Raw genomic sequence first — 16611 nt, forward strand, 5'->3', positions numbered from 1 at the left:
ACACTAATATTGTAATTATTTCGTAGCGAGGATCTCAGAATGTTAATAGCGCCGGATGCGGCCACTCTGATCTCACAGGGCGATTCTCTGGTGCTCGAAACACACGGAAAACAGGGCAGCATCTCGCGCCTGGTCATGCGCACACAGATCATTCTTAGAGAAAAATTCCGCGAGGTTCAACAGGCCAAGTAAGAAACTTAGCGATTCCCAAGAAGTTTCTCCATTATTAATACTTACATTTAATTATTCCTCTTAACAATCAGATCGAAAGTAACTGGGACGTCTGCAGCACGTCCCACACCGGATAGCGTTAATATTGAGGAGCTGGTCACAAAAGGTCTGCGTCGCATAAATGTGCTCATCGAGAAGCCCGTTAATCCCAAGTCCAGCACTGAGCTCGAGAAACGCATAGAGGACATCAACGTAAGTGTGACCAAACTAATTTTACGCTGGCTTTCGTCCAACATTTGCCACATCTGGCCACAAAACACAATTAATTGCCCATGGTCAAACTGGGCAGAATAATTATACCCCGCAGCATCAAATTATTTTAATCAGCAATTTAACAAAGTTGTCAAGATATATGCAAGAGGCGGAAGAGTATGTACATGTAGGTGTATATATAAAGATTTATATATATGTAGTTTTAATCTTAAATCTTTGTCTGAATCTCCTTTTCTGCACTGCCAGAAAGATGAGGCCATATTTTAGAGGGGTTGGTCAGAAATCTAAAAATTTTAAATCATAAATTTTTATGCATTAAATGCTGTTAAAATACAAATATTACAGTCTATTGTTATTAAATTTTATTAATTATTTTTATGCAAAATTAGGTTTGTGTTAAATACAATATCTTGCACATAAAAATCACCTTTGTTTGAGCATATTGCAATGAGCATAGGGTATTTTTTGGTTAAGCTAGACAATTTAACATTTTTTTTATTATAATCGAGCGCAATATTTGTATTTATACATTTTTATATTTTTTTTGCGTACTAATTTAGACATCTTTGAAGGCGTCTGCGTTTATTTTTTTTGCTCTTTTTCCAACCACAAGTTAATTGGCCTCTTGAGAATTCAGAGCATCGGCACAGGCCACCAAACTAAATGCTGCCATTAGAATTGCCCAAAATAAACCAAAAATTTTGACATAGTTACACAGACATCTCGAGACATCGCGTCGTACGCCAACATTGAACAACATCAACAACAACAACGTTTACATCTATGTATATTTAGGGGCGAGCTAAGATATAATTCAAAGAGAGAACTTAAGAGATTTTCATCATGTTAAGTGAAAGTCGTCTAAAATGTAATCCGTACTACGTGTGCTTATTATATTAGTTGGGTCAACATATTGATTGTTTAATTTGTCTAGTGTCATGTTTTATTTAATAAGGAAACGTCATAAGAATTGTCTCTTAAAAATATGTACATAAATAAATATCTAGGTCACAAAGCAACATAACTATTTCCGTGTCTAACTATGACTGCAGAAATAGCTCGCTTTCTGGAATTTGAACTAAAAATAAAAAATAAATCAAATATAAATAAATAGTTAATTAATGAAAAGGTAAATCCATAAGCGATAGTGTACGCTTTATAGGTAGACAGTACAAACATCTGCCGGAGATGGTCAGGTTAATATTTAAACTATGGCTGTTATATAAACGAGAAGTCGGAAATATACCTTTAAGGTTTAAAGACTTTATGTTTTTGAACATATCCTCAAGAATAATTGTCGTATTTGGCGTGTGTACATTGGAAAAGTACAGGGGAAAATTGACAAGAGGCCCTGTGCAAAGTCCATATTATTGTATAGTATATCTGCCATATGCATTGTAATAAATATTCGACACTCTTACGTTAATTTTTGCCTGTTAGCGGTATACAAAATAGTACTTTGTTTAAATTGAAATAAATTGCTTGACAAATCTTCTTCTGGGCAAAGTACATATTATTAAATAGTATATCTGCCATATGCATTGCAAGAAATATTCGACATACAAACAAGTACTTTGTATTGAATTTACAGTTTTCCTCTTTAAATTGAAATAAATTGCTTGACAAAGTACATATTATTAAATAGTATATCTGTCATATGCATTGTTTTAAATGTTCAACAATCTAAAGTTAACTTTTGTCTGTTTTCGTTACACAAACTAGCACTTTGTATGGTTTAATTGAATTTACAGTTTTTCTGTTTAATTTGAAATAAAATGCTTGACAAATGTTCTTATTTCCTGGCCATATAAAATCTCAACAATTCGACAATTTCGATCCCTAGACGATGACATGCCCTAAAATCCATCATTAATCAATTCGTTCATGGATTCTTTATTTTTGTATTTCTTTTTTTGTTTGGTATATTTTCTGTTTTTTGTTTTTGATACAGGCCCAAATGATGACAAAATAATACGAAATCAAATGGGAAAGTGGGAAACCTATATATTTAAAAATAGAACCATGAAGAGTCTGGCAAAGAGAAGCATTTTGAGGCAATTCGAAGAGTGTTGTTTTCAACAAGCAACTATAATTTTCTCCCTTTGCCGGCGGCGGCGTTTGTATATTCAGTATGTGCGCGTCTGAAACACGCAACGGTCGCGTCGCTAGTAATTAATTTCGTGATTAATTTGATTGATTATAAAGCGTGTACGAAACTCTCTTGGCGCCAAAATTGTTTGCCCTGGAAGCTCCGATGCAATTCTGCTGGTTGACACAGTCTGCCAGTGCGGTATACAAGCAGTCGCCACCCGCCCACCAACTACCTAGCTGTACCAACCCACCACCCACCCACACTCACACACACACACACACACAGACACACATATTGCATTGATTCACGTACTTGGCTGTCCCAGGGAATACTTGCATGGGACCTTCTTGTTCGATTGTAGCCGGAATTGAAATTCATTTACCGTTGGCCCTCCCAGCGGCGTCCATTTTGCTAGAGTGCGTGCCGTTTCCTTCTTCCGCTCAGCGTGCATTTATTGTTAATTTTTCATCACCAGCAGATAGCCAGCTCAAATTTATTAATGGTTGAACTCTTTGCAGGAACGCCGAGACGATCTGCAGGTGATTGTCGGCGCCATTGGCAAGAACCACCAAATGCCAAAGGTTACGCCCGTCATGATGAACGAAATTGAAAAGGTTATCACAACGCACTTGTCGCTCGACGATTTCATTTAACCTGCCCGCTTACACACATTTTTCTTTCCATTCTTGTTTACAGACTAAAAACAATTTGATTGCTCATGCCGATTGTGTGGAGCTCTCATTGACGGAACTGAAAAATGGCAACCAAATTGGCAACGGCAACGGCAACGGCAACGGCGCCACCAACAGCCGACAGGGTAAGTGATTTTAGCCCCCATTATTTTGTAATCGACGGTTTCAAAGGTTATTTATTGCGCTTTGTTTGGCCCCTTAAGGTCAGTGGTTCAAAGACTTGTAGAGCTTGTTACGATTGCATTAAGTAAAGTGTTTTGCCGTTTTTTATATTGCGCACTTTTCTTTCAATGCGCTAAACATTGACGTTAATACAGAGCGAACTTTATAATATTTTCAGAGTCTGTATTTACCAAAAGAAAAGAGTTTTGCAACAAGGTGAACGCTTTCTTAAAAGTGATAAAATTGTAATGCGTAAAAGCTGAACTGAATACCTATAAACCAAATTGAGGAAAGGTATCCTAAGAGTAGAAGAATTTTAATCAGAATATACATACATATATATAAATATATTCAGTGCAGACTTAAAGCTATAAACTAAAATTTGTGTCTCTACCTTCTTTTAATATCGGTACTGAGTATGATATATGAGAATATATATGCAACTTAAAGTTAAAGCCTTCAGCTCGTATAGTTTACTATATCCACCCGTTTATGCAGACCTGATCAAGACTATATAGCTTTCATTGAGTCGGAGATACCCTATCTACCTTACATTGCAACAGGATCAAGCACTAGATGTGAATACAAAAAAAAAACAGGATCAAGTTTACTGCTATCTGAGCTCTGTAGGTTTTAAGGGTCCTTGGATGTATGCCCCACAATCAATGACAACAAATTGCATATTTTCAGATGTCCAATTTATGTAGAAAAAAACTGAAGCCCCGAAGCTATATTGTTGGTAGAATTTTATTATTCTGGTTAAATTATTTTTTTCTTATTGGTAACAGCAAGCCCTATCATTTTCATATTCAGAATTATTAATTGTGCTACAGAAGCTGAGATCGCAGGGAATTAACGTAACGTTGAATATGCGAAGAAAAAGTTTGTAAACACAATTTAACAAACTTGATGGCCATTTGCAAAAACGCGCGAATAAGCACGCACGATACATTTTTATTATTTGTTTTTGCATAATGCTTTTTACACATTTACGCTTTTGAAGTTTTTAATTTCATATTTTCATGCAGCCGGCAATATTTCGTTGCATTTTATGGCATTTGAATGGAATTTCTCTCTACTCGTTGCCCGTCTTTTCCCCGCTTTCCATCTTTTGACTTTGTTGTTTGCACCCGTTAAGGGCTCGCATCCAAATGCGCCGTGTCAATAGCACTTTTGACATTTCACATAGATATTTTCAAATGTATGCATGTGGGATACATGTGTCGAATGTGTTTGCTTACTTCGATGCGGCGATGCGAAGCGGCGACTGTTCCGGTCTACACAGGGCTGCTCTTTTGAAATGTATGCTTAAATATTCAATATTCAACACAAATCACCAAATAGATATCTAAAATGGAGCGCTTTTATAATAATATAGCAATTTTACAAATATTTTTTAAATAGTAAAATGCAAAAGTGGAATGTTAAATAACATTGTCGCTTCGAAATGCTTTTCTACGTTGACTTTATTTATTTCGACTTAAAACCATTTTGCAAATATGTGGAAAGAATTGTGGAGCTAATATCTGATAAGTTTGGTTAGCGTATATTGAGGTGGAATGGCTTTTTCAGCATGCCGAAGATTAAATACCCTTGCAGTCATATAATAACTCATTTCTCGACCGATCGTTCAACATTTATCCAGCTTTCTAAAACAAGAGATGGCAAATAAACAAGAAAGATTAAATATCCTTATGGATATGTGAGAATTATGAATTACAGACTTTGCTGAAGGCATCTTGCGAAATTAAACATTGGAATGAACTCATTTTTCGACCTATTCTTCTTGTTATAGAGCTATAGGTAAAGAAGTATAACTATATTAGAAGACTAACAAAGATACCTTGAAAAAGAAAAAGTTGTTCATACAACCGTTTCTATAGCAGCTATATGATAAAGGGGTGGATGTTATTATGTCAATGCCGTGTTGGGTCAATATATCTTTGAACCCAAGAGTTGTTTATACTTAAACCCTATTTACAACCGATCATTTCCAAAAAAGCTTCCCATTCTTTATCGTCTGAGCAATTCAGACTTATGTGCTGCCAGGAACAGACAATCTATACAATACTTATAAATATGAAAGCATAATTAAAAACGAATAAAAGCGTTTTATTTTATAAGCCAAACTATTGTACTACATTTATATGACCATTGCGTTCCGTACTGAACGAAAGTCTCTTCGAATCGGATTAAGTCTCAATTCGAAAGCACTTTTGCTAAGTATTGAATGCAATGCTTCGCTGACTGGGAACAGGCTGAAAGTGGAACGCATATTTTAATATTGAGCTTGGGGTTTTCTTTTGCTTGACAAGACTAACTTGCTTAGATACAGTCGACGATCTATTAGAATTTTTTGAAATGATTGATCCGCTCCGTTGACTCGTTTCAGATGAACGTTCTGATTTGGTCGCGATGGGTGTCGTGCTTCTTTGCATCTGGGGCACACTCACCAGTGTATTGGGGGACGTTTTAATTAAACCTTGAATTTTGATATAATTTTCAATCGCAGCCGTTGCCTGTTCATCGACATGATATATCGATTCGGAAATATCTATTGGTGTACTGGGTTCGGGCATTGGTATTTCGCTCATCTTTTTGCCGTTCTTGGCTATTGTGTATTCGGCAACATCAAATAAACGCCTTCGTTCCTCAAAACTTATGTTGTTCTTCTGAGATTTTGAGTCTTCCGTGTGAAATGCGGTTGGCCGTGGAGTCATAATGATAACTCTTTTTGCACGCCGTAACGATTGCTCGATGTTAGCTTCGGTCAAACGCTTTACCAGATTTACGGGATTTAGAACTATTTTTTTTTTCGGATGCGGTGTGCCAACCGACGGATATTCGTTAACAGAACTCCTGGTAGAGTAAGACTCTTTTCTAGTGCCTGGCCTAAAGTTCGGCTGCTGTCGATTGGGCTTCCAGTCCGAGACATTGTGTTTGTCTTTCGCATTTTTCATGAGTGATTTGGGATTCGCGGCCAACTCCTTTCTGAGATGCAGAGGGCCAAAGGGTTTACTTGCTGCATCTCCTTTTATTGTCCGAGCCCCAAACATTTCAGCACGTTGTTCTTCTCTCTTCGCCGTTTCTATGTTTAGCTGACTAGCAAGGCGTTCGCGGAGCGTCTCCGCATCCACTGCCGGAGTTACTCGTGGAAATGGTGTCGTTACCCTAACGGAAGCTATCCGCATTAGGCCATAATCGCGATTAGCCAGAGTCAATGTATCCGATTTGCTGAATAAGAGCCTATCCTGTTGGCTCCTTTTTAAGGATGTTACAGACCTAAGAGCTGATTTCAAGCTTTCAGCCTGATGTGGCCTTAAATTGCTAGCTGACATGACGTTCAACATTACTGATGCAAGCAAAAGAATTAAATAAATGAAAGCAAATATTTTTTTTTTTGTTTTTTTTTTTTAAATTAACTTATTTGCTGTGTTGGGAAATCAAATGTAATGTAAGATTGTTTAACACTGCTTGCAATGCCAACTGTTTAGTGCAGAGCTTTTGAACAGCTTTCAAAAGCTTAATGCTACGTTTCTACCCTTTTATTCTTGGAAAATTAACGTGTTAGGATAGTCTTATGAACAAGACTTGTATTGCTGGGATGCGACCTGTAGCTTGACTTATAGCTAGAAAATTTAGCTGATTTTTATTGCATCCGATATGTGCCGACCAATGTAGTCTTCTGTCCAGGGTAAGACAGGGGGGCTGCGCAGAAGGCTGGACATGCGGACTGGGGACTAGTTTGGTCATCCAGTTATAAATGTCCTTTAAGTAGATTTGTCTCGTCTGGCAATGTTGCAACCAGAGCTCCAAGGTGGAGCGGAGAGCTTAACCAATGGGAGATGCTTCAGCTGGTTGTTCCGACCTGAACCCTCTAAGTCCGGGAAATAAGCTGTATACAGCGTAATCATCATCTCTCCTCCTCCTTAAGGTAGGATCTTGGCACACCGGGTGTCGCATGTCGACTAACTTTTACATAAATATGCCCTCCTTTCTTCCTGATTCCTATAAATGTTTTTATAAACATCATTTGTGTGCATTACCGATAAAACTAAATTTGATGTGTATAAGACCATAATTTATTTCTCGTATAAAATTATATATATTGTTTTAGGGTGATAAGCTCAATTGGCTTTGTAGATTCCTGTAGCTGCGCTTGATTTGTTGTGGGTAAATCTATTTTGGTTGAATGTTCGGATGGTTCTGCAATGAGGCTCTGCATTGAGCTTCTCAACAGATTAATGCTGTTTAATGTACCGCATGTGGATTTAACGAAGCCCTTTGAAATAAACTTTTCAATTGCTTTCTCATGATCTTGGGGCTCACGTTTACATAGTATAAGTCGAGGCGGCTCGTCCACGAGTATATCGCTCATCTTCTTGCCATTCATAGCAATGGTGAATTCGGCCTCATGGAATAGCCGGCGACGATCCTCAAAACTTAAATTTATATGGTTGCCTGTTGTGTTTCTGCACAAGGGAATTGCATTTTTTTGTTTGACTGGCGTAGAACCTTTGATGCTTGTCCTGGGCTGAATAATACTCGATCTATCAGTTTTCCTTGGAATAATAAGGGTGACCCTTTTTGTACTATTTGGAACATAATCAGTATGTGGCCCGATAGGTTTCATCGGCCTACTGGAGTCTGTTTTCAAAAAATTACTCCAATTGTCGTTTTTTAATATTGACTTTTTGCTTGAAATCGACAGTTTCCTTTGCAAATCTTCTTCACTGGATTCCTCAGAAATATCCCTGAGGTGTTTAACAAGTTGCTTAGGATCCAAAACTATGCTCTTTTTAGGATGTGGAGAAGCCAAATAGTTCATTCTCTTGTTCGATGTTTTTGGCTTGATTTGGTCAAAATGTACACCGGGGGGATCCCTATCAGTTATTTCCACGGATCCTGAATCCAAGCATGGGTATGGAGTGGAAGCTAGGTTTTCGGGTACCCGCATCAAACAGCGGGATACTGTACTCTCTCGCTTGGTTACCTTAAATTTAAGTGAATTCCGGAATTCTTTTGGAACAGGTTCGTTTCTCATTGATGATATCTTTGGCTGAGTTGCCGACATCCTGCCCTTCGTCAAATAAAAGGATCTAATAAAGAAGGTCTGCCTAGTTCTCAGTGTGATTGTCAGTGTTTTTTATGTTTTTATTTGAGTTTTTAGAGAAGCTTGTTTCTACTGTGCTTGTGAAATTGTTTTGAAATCATTTGTTCTCTCATATCGTCCACGCTTTGATGTGACACTGCTTGCAAAGCCTACGCAGAACTGCTTGAATTCTGTCAATGCCTAGGTAAACTCTTATAAAGCTCGTTGCTTTATAACTCAAAGTGACCATTGCAATTTGATGCAGTCGCAAGTGCCCGGCTAAGAGATACCCTTTATTAAGCTTCTGGATATTGAATAACGGGCAGAGTTAATATATGTTAAGATATGTTTTTACCCATACTTAATACATTCGCGAATAATTGTTTTATAAAGAATAAGCTTTTTTCCAATGCACTGGTAAAACTTGTATAAAGTAATAAAACACAAATAATGGCCACATTTTCAGTGCTTTATATAATTCATTTAATGACTCTTCCTCGCCGGGATCAAATGAAAAATGCGCCAAATATAAAAATATAGAAAACCGTTTTAATGGCCACCACGTCGTAATCTTTTATTTATCAATCTTCTAAAAAAACGAAAAAGTAAACTTAGATCTCAACCTTTCTAGCACATTGACCCTGTTTCCCATTTGAATTTATTAAGAAAATACATTTTCTAATTTAAATTTAAAAAATTTTCTGTCTTCCGTCTGGCCACACACCCTCAACCTCGGTGAGAAAGAAAACGGGATGGATGACGAAACAATCAAAAAACTTAACTTTCATTGTTAAACTCTTATACGTATTTCATTTCTTTGCTTGATTACAACAAACAAATTATTGATCCAAAAGGAAGCTTCAGTAAAAGATTCAGCTTCGTGGCTGTGTTTTGGTCACCGTTCAGTCAGTCAGGACAAACTAACAAATATATATAAACAGACAACCAGATATATAGATAACAGGTATTGTCTGGCGATATCTTTAAGATAGTAACAATCTAATAGGAATTTCAGTTTGTCAAAAGAAAGTAACCATTTCTTCTTGTTTTATCAATTGCGATTTATTCACATGGACTTTCATTAGCAGGCGTATTGCTGAATGTGAATACGTAGACAGAAATTTATACAAAACGCAATTGACGATCCAAAAAGGTTCCAGTTTTGAATAAAGTTGCATTGGAAAAATAGCGAAAGTGCCTTCAAGTGGGCTCCAGTCGCAATTTCAATGCACTCTCGCTATTTGTCAAATGCGGTGTCCTGGAGGGGCGTTGAATGTAGGGTATTCGGTTGATTCCCTGATTTCAATGTGTATGCTGATGGATGCTGCCCATGCTATTTATAGACACTGACTCATTCAGTTTGATTTTTGTAGTGCCGGTTAGAGTACCGGCGGGTGCTTTTATGAAGCCTTGTTTTCGGATAAACATTTCGATGGCATCAGTTGCCCTCTGGTCTTCGTGAAATGTGCCTTCATCTATGTCAAATTGATTAGCATGCTCGGACATAAACTGTTCGCTCATCTTCTTTCCATTTTTGGCAATTGTGAATTCGCCCTCATAGAATAATTGTCGACGTTCCTTAAAGCTAAGTAACTGGCTTTTGGGCACGGAGCTAATTACTGTGCTGCTTCTCTTGTCCATTAAAAAAGTTTTTTTTTCGCCTCCCATTTCGCTGGTCATGCTTCTCCGAGGGCTGATTAGGGTGACCTTTTTGCACTTGTGCTCCAGATTAGTAGCGCTAGATTTACCGCTCATGTCTTTTCGCAGACAGCTGGGCGGGGTCTTCTGCTTGTGACGTGAACCGTGAACGGACAAGAGGCTCCTGACTGACTTCCTGCCGATTTCCATCTCTGTCAGTATCGACTGGATGTCCGATAATCGTCTAATGCTAGCCCACTGATGGGACATTTCTGCATCCCAATCAATTGCACCGATCTGCTTTTTGAGTAATTTGGGATTTATGGCCGTGCCCTTGGTAGGGTGCGGAGTGCCTGAGGGCATTTTTTCAGGATGCATTACGTGTGACCTTCGTGGCGTGCCCATAAAATGTAAATTACTAATGGGTGAATCAATTTTTTCCAAAGGATCCACTAGGATTTTACTATTTCGCTCCTCCTCAAGGCGCGCTCTAAGTGTCGAGATATCAATCCCCTCAGATGCGCGTGGATATGGGGTCGAAGCCCTGTCTGCGGTTACCTTTATTAGCCCATAGTCGCGGTCTACAATTGGCATCTGGGCAGGTGGTTTGAAAAGCAGCTTTCTCGATGAACCTTTATTTTTGTTAACCAAGAACGATGATTTTTTAGGTTCCGTTGACGCCATCGTGCACGGGGTGGCAATCGCGATTGACGTACTCAAGAAAAAGACTCAACCAAACAAACAACGTTCAGTCTTGTGGGCGTTTCTGTGACACGCAGAGTTTTTTATTATTTGTCTTTTTTTTTTATTTTTATTTGTTACTTTATTGTAAGTGTTGTTTGTTGTCCTGTGTCTGGAATATATTCATGAATTTCACCTATTTTTATATTGAGCTCACCTTAGTCTGAAACTGCTTGCCATGCCTACGCGGCACTGCTTAAATTTTCCTTTTGAATTCGATGAGCAAGCGATAGCTGAATGCTACACAACTGCTTGTGTGCCATCACATAACCGTGGGCAACGATTAAAAGCACATTGCCAGCTTAAAGCTCTGGCCAAAGCTTTTCCTTTTGCCAATTAGCTACGCCGCTTGCCAAACAGCTGTTAAGGACTGCGGCCAAACATTTCAAAACAAAACGTTCAGCGGTAAGGAAGTAACTGAACTCGTTCAAAATTCTTGTGCATGTGATTAAATATAAAGAATAGTACCGAATGATTTAAATTTGAAAGTCTCAATAATTTGCTATTTGGTGAAATTTTTTAATTAGAAACATTCTTTAACATTCCTTGTGTAAAGAAACTGTGCAACCAAATGTCGCTTAAATTTGCCAAAAAAAAACGATATGTAAATTCTAATAAAGACTTTTTAATGGAGCAGGGAACAGACATTATTCAAAACCTCAAAAAATGTTATTAAAAACTAAAGTTGTTTCGGTTATGACCATCTGCTTGTGCCATCCATTTTGTATCTGGGCTTGTGGATCCTGTGTCTAACCAAAGTATAATTTAATAATATTTTAAATGGAAAAAGTAATTTAAATTTTTATAAAAGTAACAAAGCAATATATCAATATATCCTTGGAAAAAAATATGTTAGATGCTCCAATCTTTTCAAAAATGAAGATTTACATATTATCAAATATGTGCTTCAAAAAACATATAAGTTTGTGCGTTTAAAAAATGCCTGTTAGTTACTCACATTATCGTTAAGTCTCGATCCAAGTAGACATTAATAAATATAAAAATTAATAAATATATAAATATATATATAAAATCTAATAATAATGTGAATTCAATACAAGATATGCTCGGCTTGAAAATTTAAATTGCCCTTGTTTTTCCCTTACAAATTTTAATTATTGTTCAACTTCTAACAAATCAATAAATATTAATAATTAAGAAAATATCAAAAAGAGGGTTGCAACAAAATAGAACTGCTTAAATTATAATAATAATAAGTGAGTGCCATTAAAACTCATATGCTCAGAGTTCAATGTGCTCACCTTCGCAAGGTATTTGAAAAAGTGCTGAGTGACATTGAGAAGCAGCCGCGCGACAAGTGGAAATATAACATTTTCTCCGGTTTTAATGAGTAATGACATTTTGCTGGTGCGAACGTTAACATAAGCTTTATCAGGCAGCTTCCCTTGCCAATTTATATATATATATATATATATATTTTTTTTTTAATGATTTTTCTTTTAGCTCTTTGCACCTGCCAGACTCTGATTGTTGTCGCATAAAGGACAACAAGCGTCAAAATGGGTGAAAAGAAATTTTGCACTTAACGTGTTTTCCATCTCCGGCTACTTCAGTTTGTCTCCAAGGCTTGTTAGCTGATTTTTTTTTTGTGTTTTTTTTTTATGCTTTTTCCATATATTTGTTTAACAGCCTCTTGTGTGATGTGACTCTCATGAATTTTATTTATAATGTTTTCACACACGTGGCATTCATTCATTCATTCATTCCACATAGACATGACTAGTAAGGGCCTGTCTCAAAGTCTGTTCCTTTTTCCCTAGTTGCCTTGGCCGTTCCGAATCCCTTGTTGCAAATAGGAGCTCTAATCCTGCGTGCTAGGGCGTTCGTATGAAAAAAAAAACAACAAAAAACAACAACAACAGAAACAAAGTAAACGTCGCTACGTAACTTCTGGACACACAGACACAGCTCAAACACAGAGACACAGACAGACTTCCGTAGTTATTGGGTTTGCTTTCACGGCTTATGTGCAACTGAAGCCCCGAAACTTTCATAAATTTCTGCACTAGCTCCTTAGGCTTACAAAACTTGCCCAAGACTTTTCTTTCAATACTTTGCGCTAAGTATTTCAAGTGTTTCCCTCGCCCCTTTCGTGTGCTTTGAATTCTTGGCGGCCAGTTCTGGGTTTGAATTGAAAGCTGCCATTTGGGGCGTCAAGAATGCGAAATAAAAAAATAATATTATTTTGTGCATTGTCGAGTGTGGCATGGCTTAAAGCAGAGTAAATGAAATGTGCGCTCACAAAAGGAACTGCATATTTGTAATTGCAAAAGCTTTAAATTCTTTTGTTCATAGTGAACTTAATAACAATTAGTCGAATAGAATTTTCATTCGAATTTCTTTTGATAACAGTTTTTATCGTATGAAAGTTAGAGGGTTGAAGAATCAACTTCTGTTCAACAAGCTATCGTTACTTTTAAAACAACCTCGTCTTCTATGTGGGTTCTTCTATTTAGTCAAATTGATCTGTGATCAAATTGAGTTAACATGTTGCTATATACATTTTTATAAGTTTGTCGTGAGCTGTGTAACGCATAGAAGAATACATCTCCGATCCTATAAAATATATATACTCTAGGTAAGCCTCAACAGCCGAGTCTGTCTGTTTCTATGCGAACTACTCTCAGTTTTAAAGCTAACGTCTTGAAACTTTGCATAGTCTTTCTGTTTAAGGCAGTAAATATGTTGGAACTGGCCGAAGCGGACCATCATATCATATAGCTGCCATAAGATCGATCGGACGATAATAAAGTTCTTGTATGAAAAGTTGTTTGTTTTTTAAGATATCTAGACCAAACGAATTAATTCTCGTTTTAATTATTATATTTATATGCCCAATTTTGGTTAAAGAAGCGGATAGCTTAAAACTAGATAAATATTTAAAACCAGATGACAGTTTAACTCAATTTGCGTAAGTTCATTGAGTATTTATTAATTATTTGTTTATTTATTTATTACTCAATGCTCAACTTTGTCACCAAAGTGGATTTACACATTGTCATATATATTTGGGTAATATTTTAATATGAAGGATAAGCTGCAGGCATATTCCCCACATAATCTTATACTATACAACTGTTTTTACTGACTGAGTGACTGTTGATCAACCAACAATCAATTCCCCTTGCCTCGTCTGATTTGCTGTACTTACAGATTAATTGTTATTAGCCATTAAATTATTATGAGTCAGACCGAAATCTTAATACTACATTGTTTTACACAGCAGAGGGAGAAGATCCAATTGTACCCCATCACTCATTTTGATTTTTTGGTCACACAGAGGCTTAGTTTTTATTTTGACCTGCTTAAAGATATTTTACGTTTTCCTTCTTTACCAAACAATAATTCGAAGACCCTTGTGAACACTCATTTCACACGTTTTTCACACTTTTCAAAAGAACTGGCCCGGGTGGAATTTTATGGAAGAAGGTTGTAGGGGCAAAGTTGAAATATTCAATTTTGAGTTTTTCGTCCGTTTTTATCTATGTACAATATGTGAAATGTATTTCAACTTTTGCTTAAAATCCACAAATGTCAGTTAAAGCTAATGCGTACAAATTTTTAATTTTTCGCGAAGGAAGCTCTTGGGTGGAAAAGTAATGTTTGAATACTTGAAAAACTTGGCCGTGCAAGGCCGGCTTATTCCTGCTAGTTTGATTTTTTAGCTTTCTTGCAGTGCAAACTAGAAAGCTTTAGAGTAATCCTCGTGCAAATTTATTCTCTTTCTTGGCCGGTTGTGTGCGATGCCTGAGTTACGGCCCCGTCCTGCTTTGCAGCCACTTGAAAGTGTGTTTCATTGAAATAGTTTTTCATTTACTCAACGCCTTTTATGCGCCTCTGGACAGGCATTTCGTTGAAATGGCCAACTGGGCGAGCTGGCAGAAAAGTAAACACGGCCAATGTGGCTCACTGTGGCAGGCGTTCGCTCTATACGAATGTTGGCCATGGTGACCGCAATTGGCCGACACAAAACCGCAGCGGCTGCTAGTGAGGAAAATAGCATTAGTGACTGGTCTTCGCAGGCATCTAATTATCGTATATTTTTTTAATGAAAATTCGGTTTTTTATTTGCCGTTGCAGATTACAACAACGAGGCGAGCGGCACCGGCGCTTTGACAAGCAGCTTCGATAAGTCCGTTCTGCACATTTCCGACTGGCTGACTTGGGAACAAAACATGATCAAGATACAGAGTGTGGTCGTGGACGATGTGGACGCAGTGCGTTTGGCCATTGAAAAGCAGGAGGTAAGTTTCAGCTGCAGCAGCCGCTTGAAGTAGCTCACATTGGTTTTGCTCTATTTCTGTTTCGCTTTGTAGAAAGTTTTGCGTGAATTGAAAATGAAAAAACCTCAACTCAATGAACTGGTCCACACAGCGGAAGTGCTGAAGGGCGACATTAAGCGTCAGCAATTGCAGGAGAAAGGTAAGCTCTTAATGCCTTGTTACTAAATAAAAATAACTATTTAATGGGCTATTTCATCTAAACATTTGCTGTCAATGATGAAGTTTATAAAACCAAAAATAGGTATTAGTTACCTTATATATATGCAAATATATATTAATGTATATTTCATTCCACGAATTGCGTTTGATAAAGAACAATTTATCGATCTTTTCTACACTCGATAAAAACTTCATGTTTAATGAAAACTTGTGCATTCTGTGCTATTTTGTACACTCACAATTTATATCTATATCTATACATATGTAAACTGTAGGGCTAGGCTGGGTTACATCTTCTCCTGCTCTTACCTCCCCAATCTCCTGTTCATTCGGACTCCTCCAACTCTACGTCTCTTTAGAAGACGCCTAGCCAGTCAATTGCGATCATTTCCGAGCCGTACTCATTACTAAAGCTGCCAGAAATGCACGCTTTCCCATTGAAAAGATTTCAAGGGGAAATCATTTTGGGGAACACATGTGAACGTTTCCTAATTCATCGAACAAATTGCCCATTCGATGGCACATGGAAATTTCATTAGGCCTTTTAGCTGCTGTCTGCCATGCTAAATGCCATTATGAATTGCATGCAGATTGTGTTCAACCTGAAGCCCTGGCGAGCTGTGTACATTTTCCATTTCCCTTAACGACTTTCGTGCAAGCAAATTTCCGCTTTGCCAGACCGACTCACATACCACAATCACAGTCATGGGAGGGTCGTTCTGTTCAATCTGAAATATCCACTTAAAATGACCAACACAGTTCGCTTGCTAACTGATGCAAGAATTTGCATGCCGTTGCCGGGAACCTTCCGACACAACGTGTCTTGCACTCGTCCTGGTAGCATTCGTCCTTTGATAGGTTTGGCTGCTGCTAAAAAGACTAACATTAACCAGTAAATACGATCGATGGACAGCACATACTATACTCATCAGATATTCTTAATGTTAACTGAGATATTACGTGAATAAAATATATTCAAGTATTTAAAAATGATGCAATACTCGAAGACTTTTTTAAAGTACTTTTCTAAACTCTTACGAATTGCTAAAAAATATTATTTCTATTTAAATTAAATCACAAAGCACATCTATTTATATCCCAGCATTTGGCAATTGGTTTTGAAATGGAAATTTAATTAGTTAGGAATATTTCTCTTTGTCGCTGCTGAATGCAATGCTATAAACATTTAGTCTATAAACATTTATGTACCTATATTATAGTATACAAATTGTTTAATAATTGTAAAGTTTTCAAAGTGGGTTTATATTTTATATATTTATATTTATA

At 37.2% G+C, this 16611-nt stretch overlaps 2 protein-coding genes across 13 annotated transcripts in view; one reads left to right on the forward strand and one right to left on the reverse strand.

The window, feature by feature from the left end:
- Nucleotides 1–16611, forward strand: part of Dys (Dystrophin) — a 172142-nt gene that overhangs the window by 32205 nt on the left and 123326 nt on the right. For all 12 annotated transcript variants that reach the window (XM_064693746.1, XM_064693747.1, XM_064693735.1 and 9 more), the window contains 6 exons: nucleotides 27–188; nucleotides 264–423; nucleotides 3055–3150; nucleotides 3233–3353; nucleotides 14963–15126; nucleotides 15199–15304. In XM_064693746.1, the coding sequence (XP_064549816.1) occupies nucleotides 27–188; nucleotides 264–423; nucleotides 3055–3150; nucleotides 3233–3353; nucleotides 14963–15126; nucleotides 15199–15304 (809 nt within the window). The remainder of the gene's footprint in view (nucleotides 1–26; nucleotides 189–263; nucleotides 424–3054; nucleotides 3151–3232; nucleotides 3354–14962; nucleotides 15127–15198; nucleotides 15305–16611) is intronic.
- Nucleotides 5482–6809, reverse strand: LOC135436216 (uncharacterized). Its single transcript, XM_064693753.1, has one exon. The coding sequence runs from the start codon at nucleotides 6738–6740 to the stop codon at nucleotides 5610–5612; it is 1131 nt and encodes a 376-aa protein (XP_064549823.1). The 5' UTR covers nucleotides 6741–6809; the 3' UTR covers nucleotides 5482–5609.

Source organism: Drosophila montana, unplaced genomic scaffold, assembly GCF_035044405.1.
Source record: "Drosophila montana isolate Dmon_TW-CO22-7 unplaced genomic scaffold, ASM3504440v1 contig_3733_1, whole genome shotgun sequence".
In the NCBI taxonomy this organism is placed as follows: domain Eukaryota; kingdom Metazoa; phylum Arthropoda; class Insecta; order Diptera; family Drosophilidae; genus Drosophila; species Drosophila montana.

Excerpts from the sequence above, each read along its gene's own strand:
- LOC135436216 (XM_064693753.1), bottom strand. The coding sequence starts at position 6,740 with ATGTTGAACGTCATGTCAGCTAGCAATTTAAGGCCACATCAGGCTGAA.